The sequence below is a fragment of the Lethenteron reissneri genome, chromosome 34 (genome assembly GCF_015708825.2).
Source record: "Lethenteron reissneri isolate LAM-NWPU_2019-01 chromosome 34, ASM1570882v1, whole genome shotgun sequence".
In the NCBI taxonomy this organism is placed as follows: domain Eukaryota; kingdom Metazoa; phylum Chordata; class Hyperoartia; order Petromyzontiformes; family Petromyzontidae; genus Lethenteron; species Lethenteron reissneri.
The window spans coordinates 3,581,895-3,600,705 of record NC_083812.1 but is presented as its reverse complement, the minus strand read 5'-3'; the positions used below and the strand labels follow the sequence as shown (position 1 = coordinate 3,600,705).

Here is an 18,811-nt window from a genome sequence, read left to right as displayed (position 1 = left end):
AGCGCTGTAAATAATATTATAAATTTTTAAATGCCCCTTAGTTAAAGCAACCTATCTTTTAATATATATTTAGTAGTGGCAATAACCATCCCTCACCATTTTTAGTGCACCAATCTATCATGAACGCTGTTCAGGTGTAGGATGCTTAATAAAATAAATGTTGCTCTCTCAGTGTGATTCCCGGCATGGCTTCATCAGTTTATTAATAGGTAACTTTTCTGATCTGTAATCAATTTCAATTACTGCTCTAAGCATAGCCAAACTTTCAACCAAATTAATCCTTGTTAATATAGGATGTTAAATGGGGTACACCTTTATATATTTTTCTCCCTCTATCGCAATTATGTACAGTTGAAGGACCTCCATTTCCCTATTTCTGTAGTGCTTATAGCAGACTACTGCGTACATTATGTACATTTGCATATTCATAATTTAAAAATAAGTTTTTATAGAAATTTCCATGGCAGTTAAAGATTTCATATGAGAATGAGCTCGTCTCTAAAAAGTATGATAGCAACACTATCTCAACTTACATGTGTCACTTTAAAGAACTCTGTAACAATGTCCTGCAATACTGCATACAAATTACAAAACATAACGCTCAAGTTATGTCTGTGTAGCTCTTCAATAAACCTACCTCTTCCAACTATAAAAGGCAAGCAAAGGTTGTTGAAAAAATGTGTTTAGCATGTGTTTGAATAGATATTATTTTGTTATGAAGAAGTTGGAGGAGGAGAAATACACGGATGTTGGGAAGAATTTGATTGAAGTTAAGAAAAACAGATTTTAAAGCAACACGCACCACCAAAACAAAACAGTGACTTAGTACACATAAAACCAGCATCCACAGCATTTACACACAAGCAGCACCTTAAATAAAGGGAAAGCCAATGTACTGCTTCGATCATTTTGATGAGCATTTTATAAAATATAGATTTTTTTTTCAAATTATATTAACGGTTAGGATATTGCTTATTTTAAAATATTTGTAAAAAAAAAACTACAGATTTTTTTTAAAAGATAGAAGGTATGGGCTTCTTAAAAACAAATGAAAGATAATGTTTCTATGAAAGATGACATCATTTGAAAGATGCAATTTATACAGTATATATAACATGGCAATACACATTTATGGTCCAGGATTGATTTTACCTACTGGTACATATATGCACTGTACATACAATCTATAATGAATTTATCACAAAACTCTATATGTGGTATGCTTGTGCACATGTCGGTAGAAACCTCACAAAGATAGTGAAATGATCTGAAAGTGACGAATGGGGGGAGATGTACCATACACATGCGATGTCGTAGTTGTCAAAAGATTTAGTCAAATTTGGCCGTACAACTTTAAAGTACAACACAGTATGAAGTCTTGGCACATGCCCAACACATTATTTCTGCGATAAACAAATTGTTGGGCTTCGCTTTGATATCTTGCATTGCCAAGTTACACATCTCAACATGAGCTCATCTTTTTTAAGTCGTCACTATGCGCCAATGCACAATAGACTTTGCCTTAAAACAATATTTTGCTAGTAATTATATAGCAATGTATGTATAGTGCATATTTGAATAGAGTGGAACTCATTATTATGGTGTCAGTCTCTAACATAGACTCATTTTTTGGTGGTAAAATTAATTATCGTAACTATAATGAGGAAAATGGACATACTATAATATCAAGGCTAGATGTTTGGAACTCTAATATTTCCCATATGAATCAAGATTGGTTGCCAATTGTGATAATTCAATTCCCCTTATCCTAGCGATTGGAATATTTCTAATGCTCAAGCAGTTCGAATTTACATCAGTGGATCTGTACCGGCAGGTGAAATATATGATTTAAATTTTCAGAAAACAAAATAGTATTTTTTTTTTGCAAGGGCAATAAGGCCGTTACTTGGGATAAAAATGGACACTTCAGATAAGGTATTTTAAAAACACATTCCATCTGGTATTTTATGTTTTTGTGCTCTGAAAATGTCACGCTGAAATAAAAGGAAACTGTATTGCCCTTGCAGAAAAAAATTACTGAAGCGTAAAACTTACATTTAATTTTCAAATTAAAGTTACAAGATGTCAGAAGCTTTGCCATACGAAATATCTTTTCTGGCCACCATAACACTTATACATACTACAGCAACGGAACGATTTAGCTTGAACAAGAATGGCTGAAGGGAGAAAATTAGTAGCACTGAACATGTTCAAAACGTATGATGGGGATAAAAAAAAACATCTACGGTGGGTGACTACCCAGAGGAAGAACGCTGTCTGGCTCAGAGGAGTGGGAGGGTAAGACAGTAAAAGAAACCAGACGTACTGTAGAAACTGGCCATTATCGAGGTTTGACAGCGGTCGCCTGTAAAGTCGGTGGGACACCTGACGGAAAAACAGATCACAGAGAAAAAAAAAAGGAAAAAACAAAAAAAACGAGATTGAACTCAAAAACACTGCCATGAAGCCCCATAACCATGCATCCCGAACAAGGCCCCAAGGGAAAGCTTCCAACTGCTGCCAGAGACAGCAATCAGGAAACTGGCTGTCATTAGCGGAGGGTTACAGGACATGTCTTAAATTAGCATAGATAGTTTGCGAAAAAAATCTAAATCAAATCAAAATTCATCATCTGTACCAATATGGAATTTGAAATACAATTACGGAGTAATTATATATATATATATATACTGTGCCGTATATTATTAGGTAATTGCTGATAGAGAAATTGCACCTACCACAATAACAATCCAAATAATACACCAATTAACAATGATAATTATGGAAATGTGGGATTTATGTCACCCAAATTGAAAAGTCCAGTTTCCCAAAAGACAGGTGGCATCGCAACAGCCTTGGTGACCTTCCCCAAAGGCCTTGGTCGGTTAAGAATATAAAAACATCGTCGACATACTTTTGCCATTAATAACTGTATCAGTTCGGGGCTCGGTTTCCATACACCTCACTCCAAAGTAGCCTTCTTTGCACCTACGAAAGGGTGGAGGGCAGAAAGGGGGGGGGGGGGAAGGGAGGGAGAAGGGGACAAACCACAGAACAAACGCATGCGGTAGTCACATGAGGAGCAAAAGGATGATGGGTCAAGTTAGTTGTACTTTATTCATCACAGTGTTATTCATACAGATGCGAGTGTTAATTTCACAAAGGAATACACAGTTAGTCACCATACAATTTTGGAGGAGGGTTTAGATGCTTAAGGTTAATGTAATACCAAGTGTGTATTTCATTTTGTAGATAACTGTTTTTTTTGCGTGTAATTTTGTAATTGCTAAAATGGCACGGCTTCTTTGTTCTCCATAAATCTGTATATTGTCATATTGTGCTTGTGTAGTTCTCTCTGTCTGAATTTGAATTGTACATGGTAAACACAGCGAAAATCATATGGTGCCCTATTTTTACGAGCCAACTTAAAATGGAATGCTGTTAAATAAACACACAAAATATATTTGAGATTCCTTCGAGTTAATCACATCCCTGATATATAAAATGTGCACAGAAAAAAAGAATACATGAGGAAATAAAATAAATAAAACAAACGGTGAAATATCATAACGTGGTCTACGAATATTTTTGAGAATGCTCAAATCAGCATTACTTTTTAAATCCTTTATATTAAGTTCGCTTGCGTGCTTGCTTGCTTGCTTGCTTGCTTCGGACCGTGCAAATCTTTCGGTCGTTTTTTAACCCACTTCCCGTGATCCAATCGAGCTGACATTTTGCACACAGACTCGTTGTGCTTGACAATTAATTTTCACGAAAAAAAATTCCAAAATTTGACACTGTTTAGGGAATTTTTAAAAAATATTTAATTACCAATTGCTTAATTGTGGCAGACAATCATCTGACCCATAGGTGGCAAGCCATCTCAAGCCAGAGGATGAGAGGACTCTAGCCACCACGCATATAAAGTATTTATAGTGAAAAACTTTGTTTTTACGGGTTAATTTTTCAATTCTCTCTGGATGTTTAAGGGGCTGAATGGCCAGGAAAATTGAGCAGGTGGCTGGGATTGTGGCATCAGCTTGTCTGAAGAAGCATGAAATTAAACTGGTGCACATTGAAGTAATTAATTGAACCAAAACGAGAATATTCTTAAGGTCGATGGGCAACGGATTATCAGATTTGAGGCGAAAAAAATATTTTTACAAAAACATTGTCTGTGGGAATAAAATGTTATGCATAGGTGCAGGATGGCAAATTTATATTTTTAGAAAAGTTGTAGGCGTGTTTATTATTATTTAATCCCATCCACCCAGAACAATCGGCCTCTCCCAAGGCTGAGCAGTTTAATCTATCTCCACGCTCCTCACAGACCATGCACACAAAGCAGCAGCAGCAGCAGCAGCAGCAAAACCCGAAAAAAAATCTCAACATTAGTGACCGCCAGGCATGGAAAGCCATCGCAAGGCAAGTGGGATTTGCAGGCTAGTCTGAATGGATCGCAGCACTTCACATGGCTTAGGGTGTGCTCTTGCTCTGTTAATCGAGCCAAGCCTTCTTCCTTGACAGACCTTCCCCCCCCCCCTTGCCATGACAAGATAAACACCTTCACGCGTTTGACCATGCAAACAGTTCCTGCAGCACCCTCCTCTGCCCCGCCCCCCTCCGCCTCGCATAGCAAATACAGGGACTGGCACTCGTTCCCGTGTATGCGGCAGCACAAAGCGGCACAGAAAAGTGTACGTGTCGGATAAAGGTGCTTATTCAACAAGTTGGCATTAGTTTGGATATGAAACCTTTTAAAAATAGATTTTATTACTTTGTAGTGTTTATTTTTTTTATGTAATGGTCTTGTTTTGCTATGCTCTTGTGGGCTATGTCTTTATTAAATATGAAATTGTATCTTGGACAATACGTATGCACTGTTTAGTTATTGAGGAATGCATTATGGTATGGCAGTATAACGTATTCATACTTCGGACAATACCCATTAAATATAAAATTGAGACATTTTCAAAGGACATCTGCAGATTTTTTTTTTATCATAACAATTAATGTTGTTACTAACAATAACTCAAACCATGGCGATTCATTCACATGCAATGCCCCATGCATGGTCACACTCACAATAATATAGCCAAATCACAATAATAAGAAAAGTTCTTGGTTCTTTCGGTAAAGTCACGTAGAAGGGAAGTAATAAAATAATACAAATAAAACACAATAAAATAATTCTCACGACGTTTCGGCCACAACGCAAGCAGCCGTCCTCAGGTGAAACCAGGTCTGTCGATGCGACAGAGTATGAATTAATTCATTGAATGAATGAATTCATTCAGAGTATGAATTAATTCATTGAATGAATGAATTCATTCAGACGCTGTCGCCTCGACAGACCTGGTTTCACCTGAGGACGGCTGCTTGCGTTGTGGCCGAAACGTCGTGAGAATAATTTTATTATGTTTTATTTGTATTATTTTATTACTTCCCGTCTACGTGACTTTACCGAGAGAACCAAGAAGATGAATCCCTGCAGTCACGAAAGCTTTAAATCGAAAAATAAGAAAAGTTGATTATCTGTGGTGGCTGGTTGGCTCAGAGGTCAGAGCACTGAGCTGGAAATTCATCTGATATCCTGAGTTCAAATCTAGGCATCTGCCTGCGCTTAAACTGAATTCTTAAGTGGAGTGAGTTGATATATATTTTTTTGCCTCGTCACCAATTGACTGCACACATTAAGTTTTGGTCTGCTCTTAGTTTGGACAGAATTTAGCTCTGATATTTCGTATGGAGTGGGAAGGGAGGGTGCTACCCTCTAATGTGTGCACCAGAGGTCATTTGAAGGAAACTTAGAGGTAGCTCTGTGTTATCCATTTCCGTGGGCAATTCTTCACACAACGAGTCTCACTGGGGCTTCTGTGAGAGATCTGAAAGAATACTTCATCTCATTCCAGGATGCCGATAGCACAATTGGGATCAAATTAGACAAAAACATGATATTTTCAGAACGATCGTCATTATCATCGTCGCTGCCAGTGAATCCGATGCACAGTGGTATTCATCCAAACTTTATTTTCTCAAATGAATTAGTAAAGCATCCTTTCCATCTTCACCACTGGTTGGCACACATTCTATTGTCGGTGCCTCCGAGCTAAATGTTCACTCCCCTCATAATTTTTTGCCCGTTAAATATTCAACTGCAGTGGCACGGTATTGCACATAACCTATTACCAATGAATACACGTTAACTATTTATGGATGGTCCTTTAATTGGAACAACAACCAAAACAAATCGTACTAACGACTTAGATTGGTGGACGGCCACACGAGTCTGGTGGACGGCTCTCCCTGTGCGCTCTTCCATCAGCTCCGCCAAGACAACAACGCTGGTCCAAGCTTTACCGACAAGTCCCTACGCCAATATGCGACTCATATTGACACACTGGAGTTGCCTCCAAATGCGAGCAAATCATTTTGCTGCCGTATCAGCATTGGGTCATCTGATTACAATCAGATGGCCCAATGAAGTGACCAGTCTGTTCGAGGCAATCGGAATCGCCTGTAACCAGAATGAGTGGCGCCTCTTCATTGACAGCTCATCCAGGAGCCTCAAAGCCGTGCTGCTCCAAACAGGTAGCAACCCGTCTCTTCCCCTGGCTTACTCGGTACACCTCAAAGAGGATTACAACAGCATCAAGACCTTGCTGGACGCCTTGAAGTACGATGAGTACGGCTGGGAGGTCATCGGACACTTCAAAATGGTGGCATTCGTAATGGCTCTCCAAGGCGGTTTTACCAAGTTTCCCTGCTATCTTTGCCTTTGGGATAGCAGGGACACCAAGACGCACTACCACAGGCGGGACTGGCCACAGCGGACCGAGTTCTCTGTGGTGAGGAACAACGTCAAGTGGGAGCCACTGGTGGACCCCCAAGAAGGTGCTGATGCCACCACTGCACATCAAATTGGGCCTCTTGAAACAATTTGTCAGAGCTGTCGATAAGGAGTCGGCAGCCTTCAAGTACCTTCAAGACTTCTTCCCTAAGCTGTCTGAGGTAAAGGTCACAGATGGTGTCTTCATCGGACCACAGATAAATAAGATCCTGGAGTGCAATGAATCCTCCAAGAAGCTCACGAGTAAGGAGAAAACGGCTTGGAACAGCTTTGTCGCAGTGGTTCATGGCTTCCTGGGCAATCACAAGGACGAACACTATGCGGAGCTGTTTGAGACTCTGGTGAAGAACTACGGCACAATGGGCTGTAGGATGTCATTCAAAGTCCATATCCTTGATGCTCATCTTGATAAATTCAAGGAGAACATGGGAGCGTACTCGGAGGAGCAAGGCGAGCGCTTCCACCAGGATATACTGGACTTTGAACGCCGCTACCAAGGACAGTATAACGAGAACATGATGGGAGACTACATTTGGCGGCTGATTCGTGAAAGTGATTTACAGTAAAATCGTAAATCTCGAAAAACTACTCACTTCTAAATCTTTTGCAGTCATTTTTGTATTACTTTAATATAAATACATGTTAATTTTTATTAATATGTTGTTTTTTTCTGACTTTATGTGAACGAAAAGACACACATGCGTCCGTTTTCTCATTAAAATATCACTGTCCTGATCACAAAAGCTAAGTTTGTGGGGAATAATAGCCATTTTATATACTTTTTACGCATAAGCAATCACGAATAACACTTACTTCCCAGGAACAAAAATTGTGTTACATATTGTTATTGAAGGCATTGATTGCGCTACAGAGTTGGTGACGTCATTGACATCATCATCATCATCAGCCACGGTCAAGCTGGGCGTGGCTTTTATGGGGTTTCCTGCCTTCAGGAGGTTGGATGTTGGTGTAGCTATCGTTTTTAAAGGAGTCGAGTCCAATATTTAGGTAATTAATAGCCTCAAAATCAGCTAATTGCTTTATTGCATACTGCATTTTGCGAGTGAAACAAACACAATTATCAACATATTTATGATAATAGTTTACAGACATTTGCCAATCAATGACTGGATGAAGGCCTACTCGTGCTTGTGTTTGGTCAAGGGGGTACTGCTGACGTTAGCCGTGGTTGGGAATCAAACTCAGGTGCCACCACTTGTTTATAGCAGGCAAAATACCTATACTTTTGCAAAAATTGTTATGCGATTAATGTATATTCAGGATCACTGATACACTGGAGTAGTCATATGGCTCGTGTATCCACAGCCATCGCGAGTGGTGTCTTCTATATGGTGTTCTGGGTGAGAAAAACGCATTTCAGGGTCGGCTGAAATGAAGCCCTGCTTGTACTGTATGTATAAACATCTCCTGACTGTCCCTCCCACTTTGTTTCAATAAGCCTTCGTAAGTGCCATTCATGCTTAAAATTCTGCAATGTTTTTCAATAATTAGTTTCAATTATATAAATATGCCAGCGACATCCAAAATAAAGCCCTAACCTTGGAATGCATAGAGTTTTGGAGGTTAATATATTCACAACAATGGGGCTAACGTATTTTCGTTCAACTGAGGTCTAAAATAATAATAATGTGAAAACACACAGATGTGGATAAGTGCAAAATAAATTTGCAAACCACAACTAAATTAGTTTTTTACTATCAGTTGAAAATATTACAAACGACAACACTCAATTTAACCAACACTACAGAGATATATTTTGACAACGCAATTACTAAAAAATTCTGGATATGTTAACAATTTGTCACGAGGTGAAACATGTTAATTTGATATTGTTATTAGACAATTTGAAACATGTTTGTTGGAGATTGTTATTTGCACAATTTTCCTCGTTATTTCCCCCCGCAAATTTTGTTGTATTGAAATGTAGCGTGCTATTTCAGCCACATAGTGTGCTGTTAGTGAAAATAAAGGTTGCTACGAAACACCTGTTATTATTTAGGTGTGCAAAATATACTATTTTGCCACGATTGATGAAACTGGCATGTAGCTTTTTTTTTGTATATCCCCTCTGTTGCTTAATCTTTGTCTAATACAAAATATCAGTTTAACACATAGGAGGCTTTCACGACAAATATTATCCATAAAATGTTTTTGGGTTCGATCGCGTAAATATAAATGCGTCTTTAAACCCGCCACCGCCCGATAGAGCCAATTAGTAATATTTGTCATGTCAAAAAAACATTGTAAATATTGTGGGTTTACTCTCCAAAACACCGGTTTGCTGTACTAGCAACGAATTGATGTTTTGTTTATGTGACAAACCTTATTAATTGGCTGTGTCGTGTGGTGGCGGGTTAAATGGCACATTAATATTTACGCGCTCTAACTCAATAAAACATTTCGATTTAAAGCTTTCGTGACTGCAGGGATTCATCTTCTTGGTTCTTTCGGTAAAGTCCATTCTACGTGACTTTACCGAAAGAACCAAGAAGATCAAAAAAACGTCTTTTCAAGCAACATATCACTTAAGTTTAAAATAAAATAAAACATGCTAATTATTTAATGAGTGTCATACAACATTTAGTACATTTGATAAAACTAAACATAAAAGGTAATTATCAATGTAAAACTGTTATTTTACTCACGATATATATATTTGGAGCTACTTCGCTTCCATATGTATCTCATTGCAAGCCAAATTAATGTCGACAGTTTACATTCACGGAATAAAACTAAGGGTTAATATATAAAAGTAAAATGCATCTCAAATAGCCCGGGGTACATTGTTGCGTGTGAATATCACAAATTTGCCATGGGCATGGAGTGCAAATCTACAGACTTGTGCAATAAATAAAAAAACGTATTCATGATGAACACCCTTGACTAACCAATCGCAAACTGTTGTCTTGTTATAATGCAGGATTTGTAATGCATGCAAAGTAAATACAATAATCTTCTGTATTATTGCGGTAATTTTCCAGCCACATAGGCTGTGTGTCTTCATGGCTCAATGCACACGTTGATGGAAAGGTGCCGGACCATGGAAACATGAAATTTAATACAAGCGTTCACGTTTTTTTTGCTTGTTTCAACAATCCGGCCATTAACATATATACGTATATTTATATTAATATTATTTTTGTTCAAGATAAGCAAGGTAACCCAGATATGATTTATATGACTGAATGTGTATAAAAGAGCCAAAAATATATACGGATTAACATCTGGTAGCGTCAGTTTAATTTAACATGAATAAATGGGTCTGCACATTTAGACTCTAACCAGAGTTGGTCTAAAGAACAAACACGAATCGTACTTTTGCCACAAAAGAGGGTTGACATGAGCTGCTTTTCTGGATTTTAAGAATAATATTACTTGGAATGCACTTTACACATCATGTTATAAGCAAAAAGCTTAATTCGGCTATTATCTGAAATGCCACCACCAATTGGATTCAGCTATGTTAATTTGACCCTTGAGCACTGGAATCCGAAAGCCAATCACATTTGCACATTGGCTTAAGACCCACATGACACACTAATACTGAAATGACACACTAATACTGAAATGCAATATACGAGTACCAGAAGAGCTTTTGTTCTCAGCGGATTTAACTCTAAACTGTGGTTGATTTCAAAGGGTATTTGGAGTTGACACATTCACAAGTGTGGGTGGTTTTTTAGAAGATAAGCATCGCTTTTTTCTCAACCAGGCATGCCACAATTAGATTACACATGCCCAGTACAAAAGCACCGGGACAATTGGATGCATGCTGATAATTTATTCCCACCTCCTGGATTTCTATGTCCGGCCACAAACATCACACTAATTTACAAGTGCCCTCTGCAAGAGGTGGTTACGTGGTAATCGCCGATTTGAAAGCTAATCTAAGTACTGAGCTCCACTGGCTGATATGCAATGAAGAAGCAGAGATAGTAATATAAATTATTTCTGTTACCCTGATAGGTGTTCATATCTCCAATGCTAATGTGGCTTATTCAGATGAGATAAAGCCATAGCAAACACATGTCAAATATTACCAATGTATCTCCTGCTATACAAAGCCATCATTGTGATGTTTATATATATGTGCAAATATGTTTCTGTTAATTTTTTTCAATAGATTGTTTCTAATGTCCTCATTCGTTGTTTTTCATATTAATTGTTTCAAAAGTAAAAAGGGTTTTAAATATTATAGCATGAAAATGCATTGATTAATCACATTGTTATTAGATGGTAAATAACGTTTGTAATAAAAAAATCGGTTCAACATTTGAAGCTTTAACTCGGAACAAAAAAACACTAAAATCGTTCCGGACGATCCAATTCATCGGAGTTTTATATTGGGGCAAATGCAATTTCACTGAGATCACATGTAATAAAGCGTACAGTTATATAGTTAATGTAGCATGAAAAATAAACAAAAGGACATCCCGTAAGGGGAGGGAGCATGACAAGATTATCTTTGTAAGATGGGGCAGCAGAAAAAAAAAGACTGCAGCTGACAACACAAGAAATATTATTTTTCCCCCAGCAAAGGGCACCTATGAAGGAGGGGTATTGAAAGGATGACTTGAGTAAATGCAGCAATACAGCAAAACCTGGAGGGTGGACAAAGGACTGTAGGATTTGGGAAAGAGCAAGACGCCAAACACATAGAGATGAAAAACGTGATGATTGCGTGAGATTTCGGTGACCAAACGCACTGAAAAATATAAATTCCTACGAATGGACCACAAAACAACGTACACAAAGAGGACACGCACACAGCAAAGAAATCCCCACATGTTCACTCTACACCTGGGGTTTCTGCTGCAATTGTGCTTACATTCTTGATTAAACAAAAACACCAGTTGCAACACATATTTGCGGTATGAGGGCATGTCTTCTTCATCCAAAATGGTACCCACTAAAGGGAGCTCTAGAGAGTCACTTTAGAGGGTATTTGGCCTACTCTTCCACACCGACTAGACATTTGGGAAGAGGTGGAAATACCCACGCTTTACCCCACCACGTGACCTGCTGACCTGCTGACCTGTTGACGGTGGTGTCCCCATTACTACTGTTGGGTGGATAGAGATTGGGGGGGGGGGGGGGGGGGAATAAAACACATTCCTGCGGAGGGAGCTGGTAGGAACGTTGGGTTGCTCGGTCAATGGCCAGGGTCAATGGCCGCGTGGTATATTCCGCAAATATGGCCGACTGTGAGGGCGGGCACAAGCCGGCGTGAGTAGGTTAAACGTTGAGTTTTATAAGGGCACCACGGGGTGACCAGCCCCTCCCCACCTAGCCCCACCCCTCCCACCCCCTACCCAGCCCCACCCTCCCCACCCAGCCCCTCCCCACCCTCACCTCTCCACCCAGCCCGACCCCTCTCATTTTTGGATGCACGACAGACGGACGGACGGACACAATAATCCCCTGTGGGCTGGTGGAACCAGGTGGTTCCTAGCAGTATAAACGTTCCCCATTCTTCTAATGGTCACACTCAGGATTGCAAGTCCAGTGTGTGCTAACCATGACACATTCGGGTCTTGCGTCTTGAAAGTCTACATTCTACAAATATAGAACCTTACCCATCTGCCACTGCGTGAACAATGAGTGACGTCACAGCAATCATACGAGTATTGAATTTTAAGCCGATAATTGAGGCACACTCTGCTGAGACGGAAACTTTTTTTTAATGGGTGAGAGCCATCGGCACTTATTTTCCATTCAAGCACAAAGAGAATAGTCCAACTATGAATTTTGTTTCTGAGCAATGGTGGATTTTTCAGCTCCTACAACCGAGAAGTGGCACTTTTTATACAATTTAAAACAGTTGCACAGCAATTCCTGGCAAAATGACAATGGCTGGCTGGAGCTTTTCGGTTATTTCGATCGGGACCAGCACGTTTAATTTAATATGGTATGAAAGACAATTTCGCATGAATTTTACCGACTGTTAGTCAACAAAAGCTGGAAGACGATTCAATTTAAACTGTTTGTGTACCACAGACAACAGGAATATATATGTTAGAGTAATCTGCGCTATTTAAAAGTGTTCATTTGTGAGTCTCTTTCATGACAATATTGACATAATGTACAAAATATAAATACAATTGAAGGAATATATTAATACTCTTTGGTTCTTTCGGTAAAGTCAAGTAGGTAGAAAAATAATCGATCACGACGTTTCGATCGCAACACAAGCAATCGTCATCAGGTGGGACAACCACAGCAAGAAACAACTGCTGAAGTAGGCGAGAGATCTGCCGTGACACGAGGTTGTATAGTGTAGTGTGTAGTGTATGGTGTAGTGTAGTGTATCGTGTAGTGTGTAGTAGTGTAGTGTATAGTGTAGTGTATAGTGTAGTGTATAGTGTAGTGTATAGTGTAGTGTAGTGTATAGTGTAGTGTGTAGTGTAGTGTGTAGTGTAGGGGGGGGGGGGAGAGAGAAGGGGGGAGGGAAGGAGGCAGAGCAGGAGGCGGGGCAGAAAGTGTCGTCCCACCTGATGACGGTTGCTTGTGTTGCGATCGAAACGTCGTGATCGATTATTTTTTTACCCACGTGACTTTACCGAAAGAACCAAAGAGTATGGATTCCTGCAGTCACGAAAGCTTCAAATCAAGAAGGACTAAATAAAAATAACAGTTTACTGTGTGCATTTATTTATTTAAAGTACATCTAATTTTCATACCCTGCAATTCTTAACAGATGATGAGTCCTATTTTAGTTATATCATGTGTGAAATGTACATCATCACCATTAGCTCAAACATGACATTACTTAATGCATTAGGCTGCATGTGTATGTTCCAACATGACATTTATCGATGTTTGCAATGTCTGCTGGCTTTTTGCTAAGTATGATTAATTGCACAGTTAAAAGGTAATGGTAAAAGCTTATGTATGAAAACTGTTAATTATTTTAAATTATATGTGTGTGCATATTACCATCACAGTAACATTAACTAACTGAAAATCTATATTGAGTAAAGTGAACAAATTGCAAAACTACCTTCAATTGGCAACAAATATAAGATGCTCGCAAAAACACATTAAAAACGTGCGGTCATATTGCATGGCTCTCTGAGGTTCTCAAAGAAATCTCCCAGCGCAAGGTTGCGCAACCAACGTCAGTGTAGGCTATTGTGTATTAGTGTCACGTTTTGAAATTTGTCAAATAAAAAAATGACTAACTACGAAATAATTTCCGAGATGAAAGTCTTTAGAAGCTGGAGCATAAATGAGGGCTTGCGATTTATTTCACTGCTAAGACGAATACATACATCTGCGCAAGTAAAACTAAATATATACTCTTAGTTCTTTCGGTAAAGTCACGTAGGTAAAAAATAAAATAAAAATTAATAAAAATAAAACAATAAAAATCACGACGTTTTATTTTTATTAATTTTTATTTCATTTTTTACCTACGTGACTTTACCGAAAGAACTAAGAGTATGCATCCTTGCAGTCACGAAAGCTTCAAATCTAGAATTAAAACAAAATACACAATCACACTGCATGTTTGGAGAGGGACCACCCCACTCATATTAACGATCATTTATGTAGCGCTGTGGCATGGCAAGCCAAGAGCGCTGTGGATCACGGTGATGGGGGTGAGGTGAAGGTGGGGAGCACAGAAGTACAGTACAATAATGCATTTTCTGCTACACTGTCCTCATCGGCCTACCAACAAATTCCCACAAAAGCCTTTCATCATCATCGTCATCATCGTCATCGTCATCACAATCCATGGGTAGGTAGCCTGGAGGTGTCCATTGCACATTTCGTCATTTATACTCTTTGGTTCTTTCGGTAAAGTCACGTAGGTATAAAATAAAATAAATTAAATCACGACGTTTCGGGCGCAACACACAACACAAGCGTCCGTCATCAGGTGGGGAAGCATAGTCTGCTGTTTTAAACAGTCTGCCTCAGCAGCAGACCATGCTTTCCCACCTGATGATAGATGCTTGTGTTGCGCCCGAAACGTCGTCATTTATTTTATTTTTTACCCACGTGACTTTACCGAAAGAACCAAAGAGTATGGATTCCTGCAGTCACGAATGCCTCAAATCAAGATTTCGTCATTTGTCGTTTCCACTTTCCTATCTGTCTTGTGCCAATATGCTCAGGTAGTGGCCACATCTTTCTGACATCAATCTCTTATTCATCAAGCCCATTCTCTGTTAGGTCTTCCTCTAGATTAGGTCTTCCAAGAGCCTCTAATACCTGCTCTATGCTTGGTGGTCACCCATGCAAACGCTACTCAGGCTCACACCTGCTTAGCTTGGATGAGATTGGGTGCATTCCCAGCTGATTTGGTCATTGGTTGGTAAAATACAACCAACATGACTTGTGTATATACGTACATAGCATTTGTATATGAACTGATACATATTTAATGGTTGGTTATTTTAAAAAATGGTATTTAGCTAAATTCTTGAATTGCATGTTCATGTCGGGAGATGAAAAGGTCAAGGGTTTGTTTTTTCATTCCTGTTTCACCGCATCTGAACAACGTGTTTCAGTGAAAAATGCAGCGTTCAAAAAAAGAAAACCTCTGTTATATTTATTTTAACGTTGATTTGGTTATGCATTCAAGGGTTTATATTTTCAGATAATGAATGCATGACATAATACATCTGCTCACAAAAGCCACCGAGGCATTTCCCGTGTTTTATTTTGACAGAACCTGCCAAAGGTATACTTAAGCGCACGGGGTAGATGAGAAGGCCTTATGAATATGGAAAAGACAATATTTTTATATTAGGTGACCGTTCCAGCTCTTTGCACTTACCTGTAGGAGATGCATCACTGAATGCAAAGTAAAATTAATGCAATACTAGCAATGAGAACCGGAAAAAAAGTCCAATCATTTTTGTCATTTGTGGTGAAAAAGGGAGATATGAAATCACAGATAGAAAAAAAAAGTGAAATAGATCACACCAAATATATATATATATATCTCACTCTCCTCTCTTAAATACAGATTTGCAATTGGATTCACGTACATAAGGTTTTATAAATAGCTGGAACAAAATAGGTACATTGCAAAATATTTAGAAAAATCTACATCTAGTTGCATAACATTCATCATGAAACGTCAAATCTTTACACTTTCTGTCTATACAATTGATAACGATCAGTTATATATATAAACATTATAGGTGTTGTTCCACCAGCCTTATTTGTTTTTTCGTGGACCGTAAACAGATTAAGATGTTCTTCAATTCCAAACACATCCTCGATGCTTACCCAACAAACAATATGCCAAAAATCACTGTGCGCTTTTTTACGCTTGTTAGTGAAATCCTCTGCATGAGGCCACGTTGGGACAGCCCTGACCCTTGTAAGCCTGTAGCAAGGACAGTGACAGCCTCGTAGACAGGAGGTCATGGGTTTGATCCCCGACCCTGACACCTGCTGCTGTATATTTTGGGTTTGTGTGTCTCTCCCGCCCACGTGGTTGCGTGGATTTTTCTCCGGGTCCTCCGGATTTTTTCCTCCACATTCAGCAGCGTGCGTATTCGCGTATTTTGCTGCTCTACATTTCCACATGATAGGCCACTTGGCTGAGCTATTACTTGTGGCCAGGTGGCTTCTGAAAAAGAGCCCAGTGGGCCATGCCTGGTAAAATAAAACACATTTTTTAGTTTAGCGTGAATTGGAGGAACCGTGAACACTGAGTACTGTATTGTTTGACGTTCTCTGGTCTGACACTGATGGTGAGACTAGGACCTAAAGAAGGCTGTCTCTGGTGTAGACCAATCAGTTTCAAAGACAATACATATATTCATCTTCTTGGTTCTTTCGGTAAAGTCACGTGACTTTACCGAAAGAACCAAGAAGATGAATCCCTGCAGTCACGAAAGCTTTAAATCGAAATTTAATACATATATTATCAGAGCATGTTTGTTTGCATGTTCACCGCAAGTACGTGCGGTTAATGCAGACTTGATTCCTTGCAAAAGGTTTCTATTTGGTGTTTGAACGTCTTAACTCCTGTTGTATTTCGATTTCAAGCTTTCGTGACTGCAGGGATTCATATTATTGGTTATTTCAGTAAAGTCACGTAGAAGGGAAATCATAAAATAATAAAAATAAAACCTGATGATGATTGCTTGTGTTGCAATCGAAACGTCGTGATAATTTTATTGTTTTATTTTATTTATTTTATTATTTCCCTTCTACGTGACTTTACCGAAAGAACCAATAACCTGTTGTATTGCCAGAAAGGGTCAAACCGATTCTTACTCTTTCATACTGCGTTGTCGTTTATCGCAAATGCCACGGGTAACTGTTGAGGACAGGTGAAAGCTAATTTATACAGCCTTTGATTGTACCTCCATTATTACGTGCAATATCAATTATCGTGTCTACCTATTCTGCCAGGTGGTTCAGCGGCTGAGCGAGTGGCTTTCAATCGTAAAGGCTGTGAGTTCACATCCTGGTTGGGCGGTGATTCAGCCAATCGTGCCCTCCAGGATCGATGGGATAATTAGCACTGTGAGGAAGTCAACGGCGGTTGACCTATGGATAGACTTGTCCACACCATAGAAATGTGGAATTTCCACCACTGGCTCATGGCCATAAGCAATAGATAAGAACCACCTCAAAGCTCATTTGCGCAGGAAAAGAAACCGCAATGGCATCGATCAACGCTGGCATGATGTATTGAAAGCATTTCAAATGTCATAATCACGCTCCCTTTGTGCGGTTTTAAAGCTAATAAAGTTGTTGCATGGGAATATTTGGTACCGAAAGGTGAAAGGCTCCTAATGTCAATACTTAAATAAAATGATTAATTTATTTCATTGCATGATGTTTTTCACATGCATTATAATCTGAAAGAGGGCTGCTGACACATTGACATATACTTGCCCATGTTGTATGTTTCAGAATTACTTTGTAGGAGTACAATACACATATATAATGTATATAAAAAAACAACAATCTAACTAGTGTTGGCCAAACATTCCAATGCTGAAGTTATTCAAATGGAATTACAGAGAGTAGCATTGCTTCCTACTGCAAAAACTTGCAAGATCCATTCTGAAAAAGAGTTCAGACTTCGTGAGAAGCATTATAATAATAAAATTACGGTATTTTTGCTGTGTTGAAAGAAAAAAAATGTTTTAAGTTTGGCTAATATTACAAAAGTACAATTAGCTAAATAAATTAGGAAAAATATAATCCTAAATAATTAAATGTTACCATTTACACTTTATGTTAGAACACCAATTTTTTTTAAAACAACATAAACCACATCTGGAAAACAATTCTACAACGTAACAATTTGCATGTAATAAAAAAAAATTATGAACACAATTAGGAATTATTATTTAGGAAATGTGATTGTGTAAGTGTCAGTGATTTACTTATTTATCTGGAAATTGCATTTCTTCGACAGCAAAACCATCACCTCCAGCTCCCAAATTGTCACCTTGCCAATACTTTTAACTAACAGGTTTGGAAACCAGAATTAATTTATTTAAGCTAATTATAACAATAGACGCAAAATTAAACATACTTTACAAAATACACACTACTCAAACGAAACCATGTGCTCATAATGAACATTGGTTTGAAGTGTACTAATCAGAAAATATTGTAGTCTGTATTATATACGGAACATTTTTAGCATTGAAAGAGTACATTCACACATAACAAAAATAACCCAAATCCCCTTTGGACAGCTGTTAAACCTCAATAGACTCCAAAACATCCTGACAGATCCAACATTTCATGACCTATCAATTGACGATTCCATAATAGCAGCAATCCACCATACGACTATAAAGTGCCCTGTTGCACATCAATATACTCCAAACTGTGATGACCTATACATAAGTTACAAAGTAAAAACTACAGCAAAAAATATTATAGCTGAAATTTTAACTTCAGCTAAAAAACTACTGCAAGAAAATTTTAGCTGAAATTTTAGTTTCAGCT

At 38.5% G+C, this 18,811-nt stretch overlaps 1 protein-coding gene across 8 annotated transcripts in view; it reads right to left on the bottom strand.

Annotated features, from left to right (window-relative positions):
- The window catches only part of LOC133350552 (pro-neuregulin-1, membrane-bound isoform-like), a 202,266-nt gene that overhangs the window by 33,245 nt on the left and 150,210 nt on the right, over positions 1-18,811 (bottom strand). For 4 of the 8 annotated variants that reach the window (XM_061564991.1, XM_061564992.1, XM_061564994.1 and 1 more), the window contains exon 4: positions 2,915-2,988. In XM_061564991.1, coding sequence (XP_061420975.1) covers positions 2,915-2,988 — 74 coding nt within the window. Of the gene's footprint in view, positions 1-2,326; positions 2,386-2,914; positions 2,989-18,811 lie in introns of all 8 variants that reach the window. The other 4 variants (XM_061564993.1, XM_061564996.1, XM_061564997.1 and 1 more) reach the window with 2 other exon arrangements.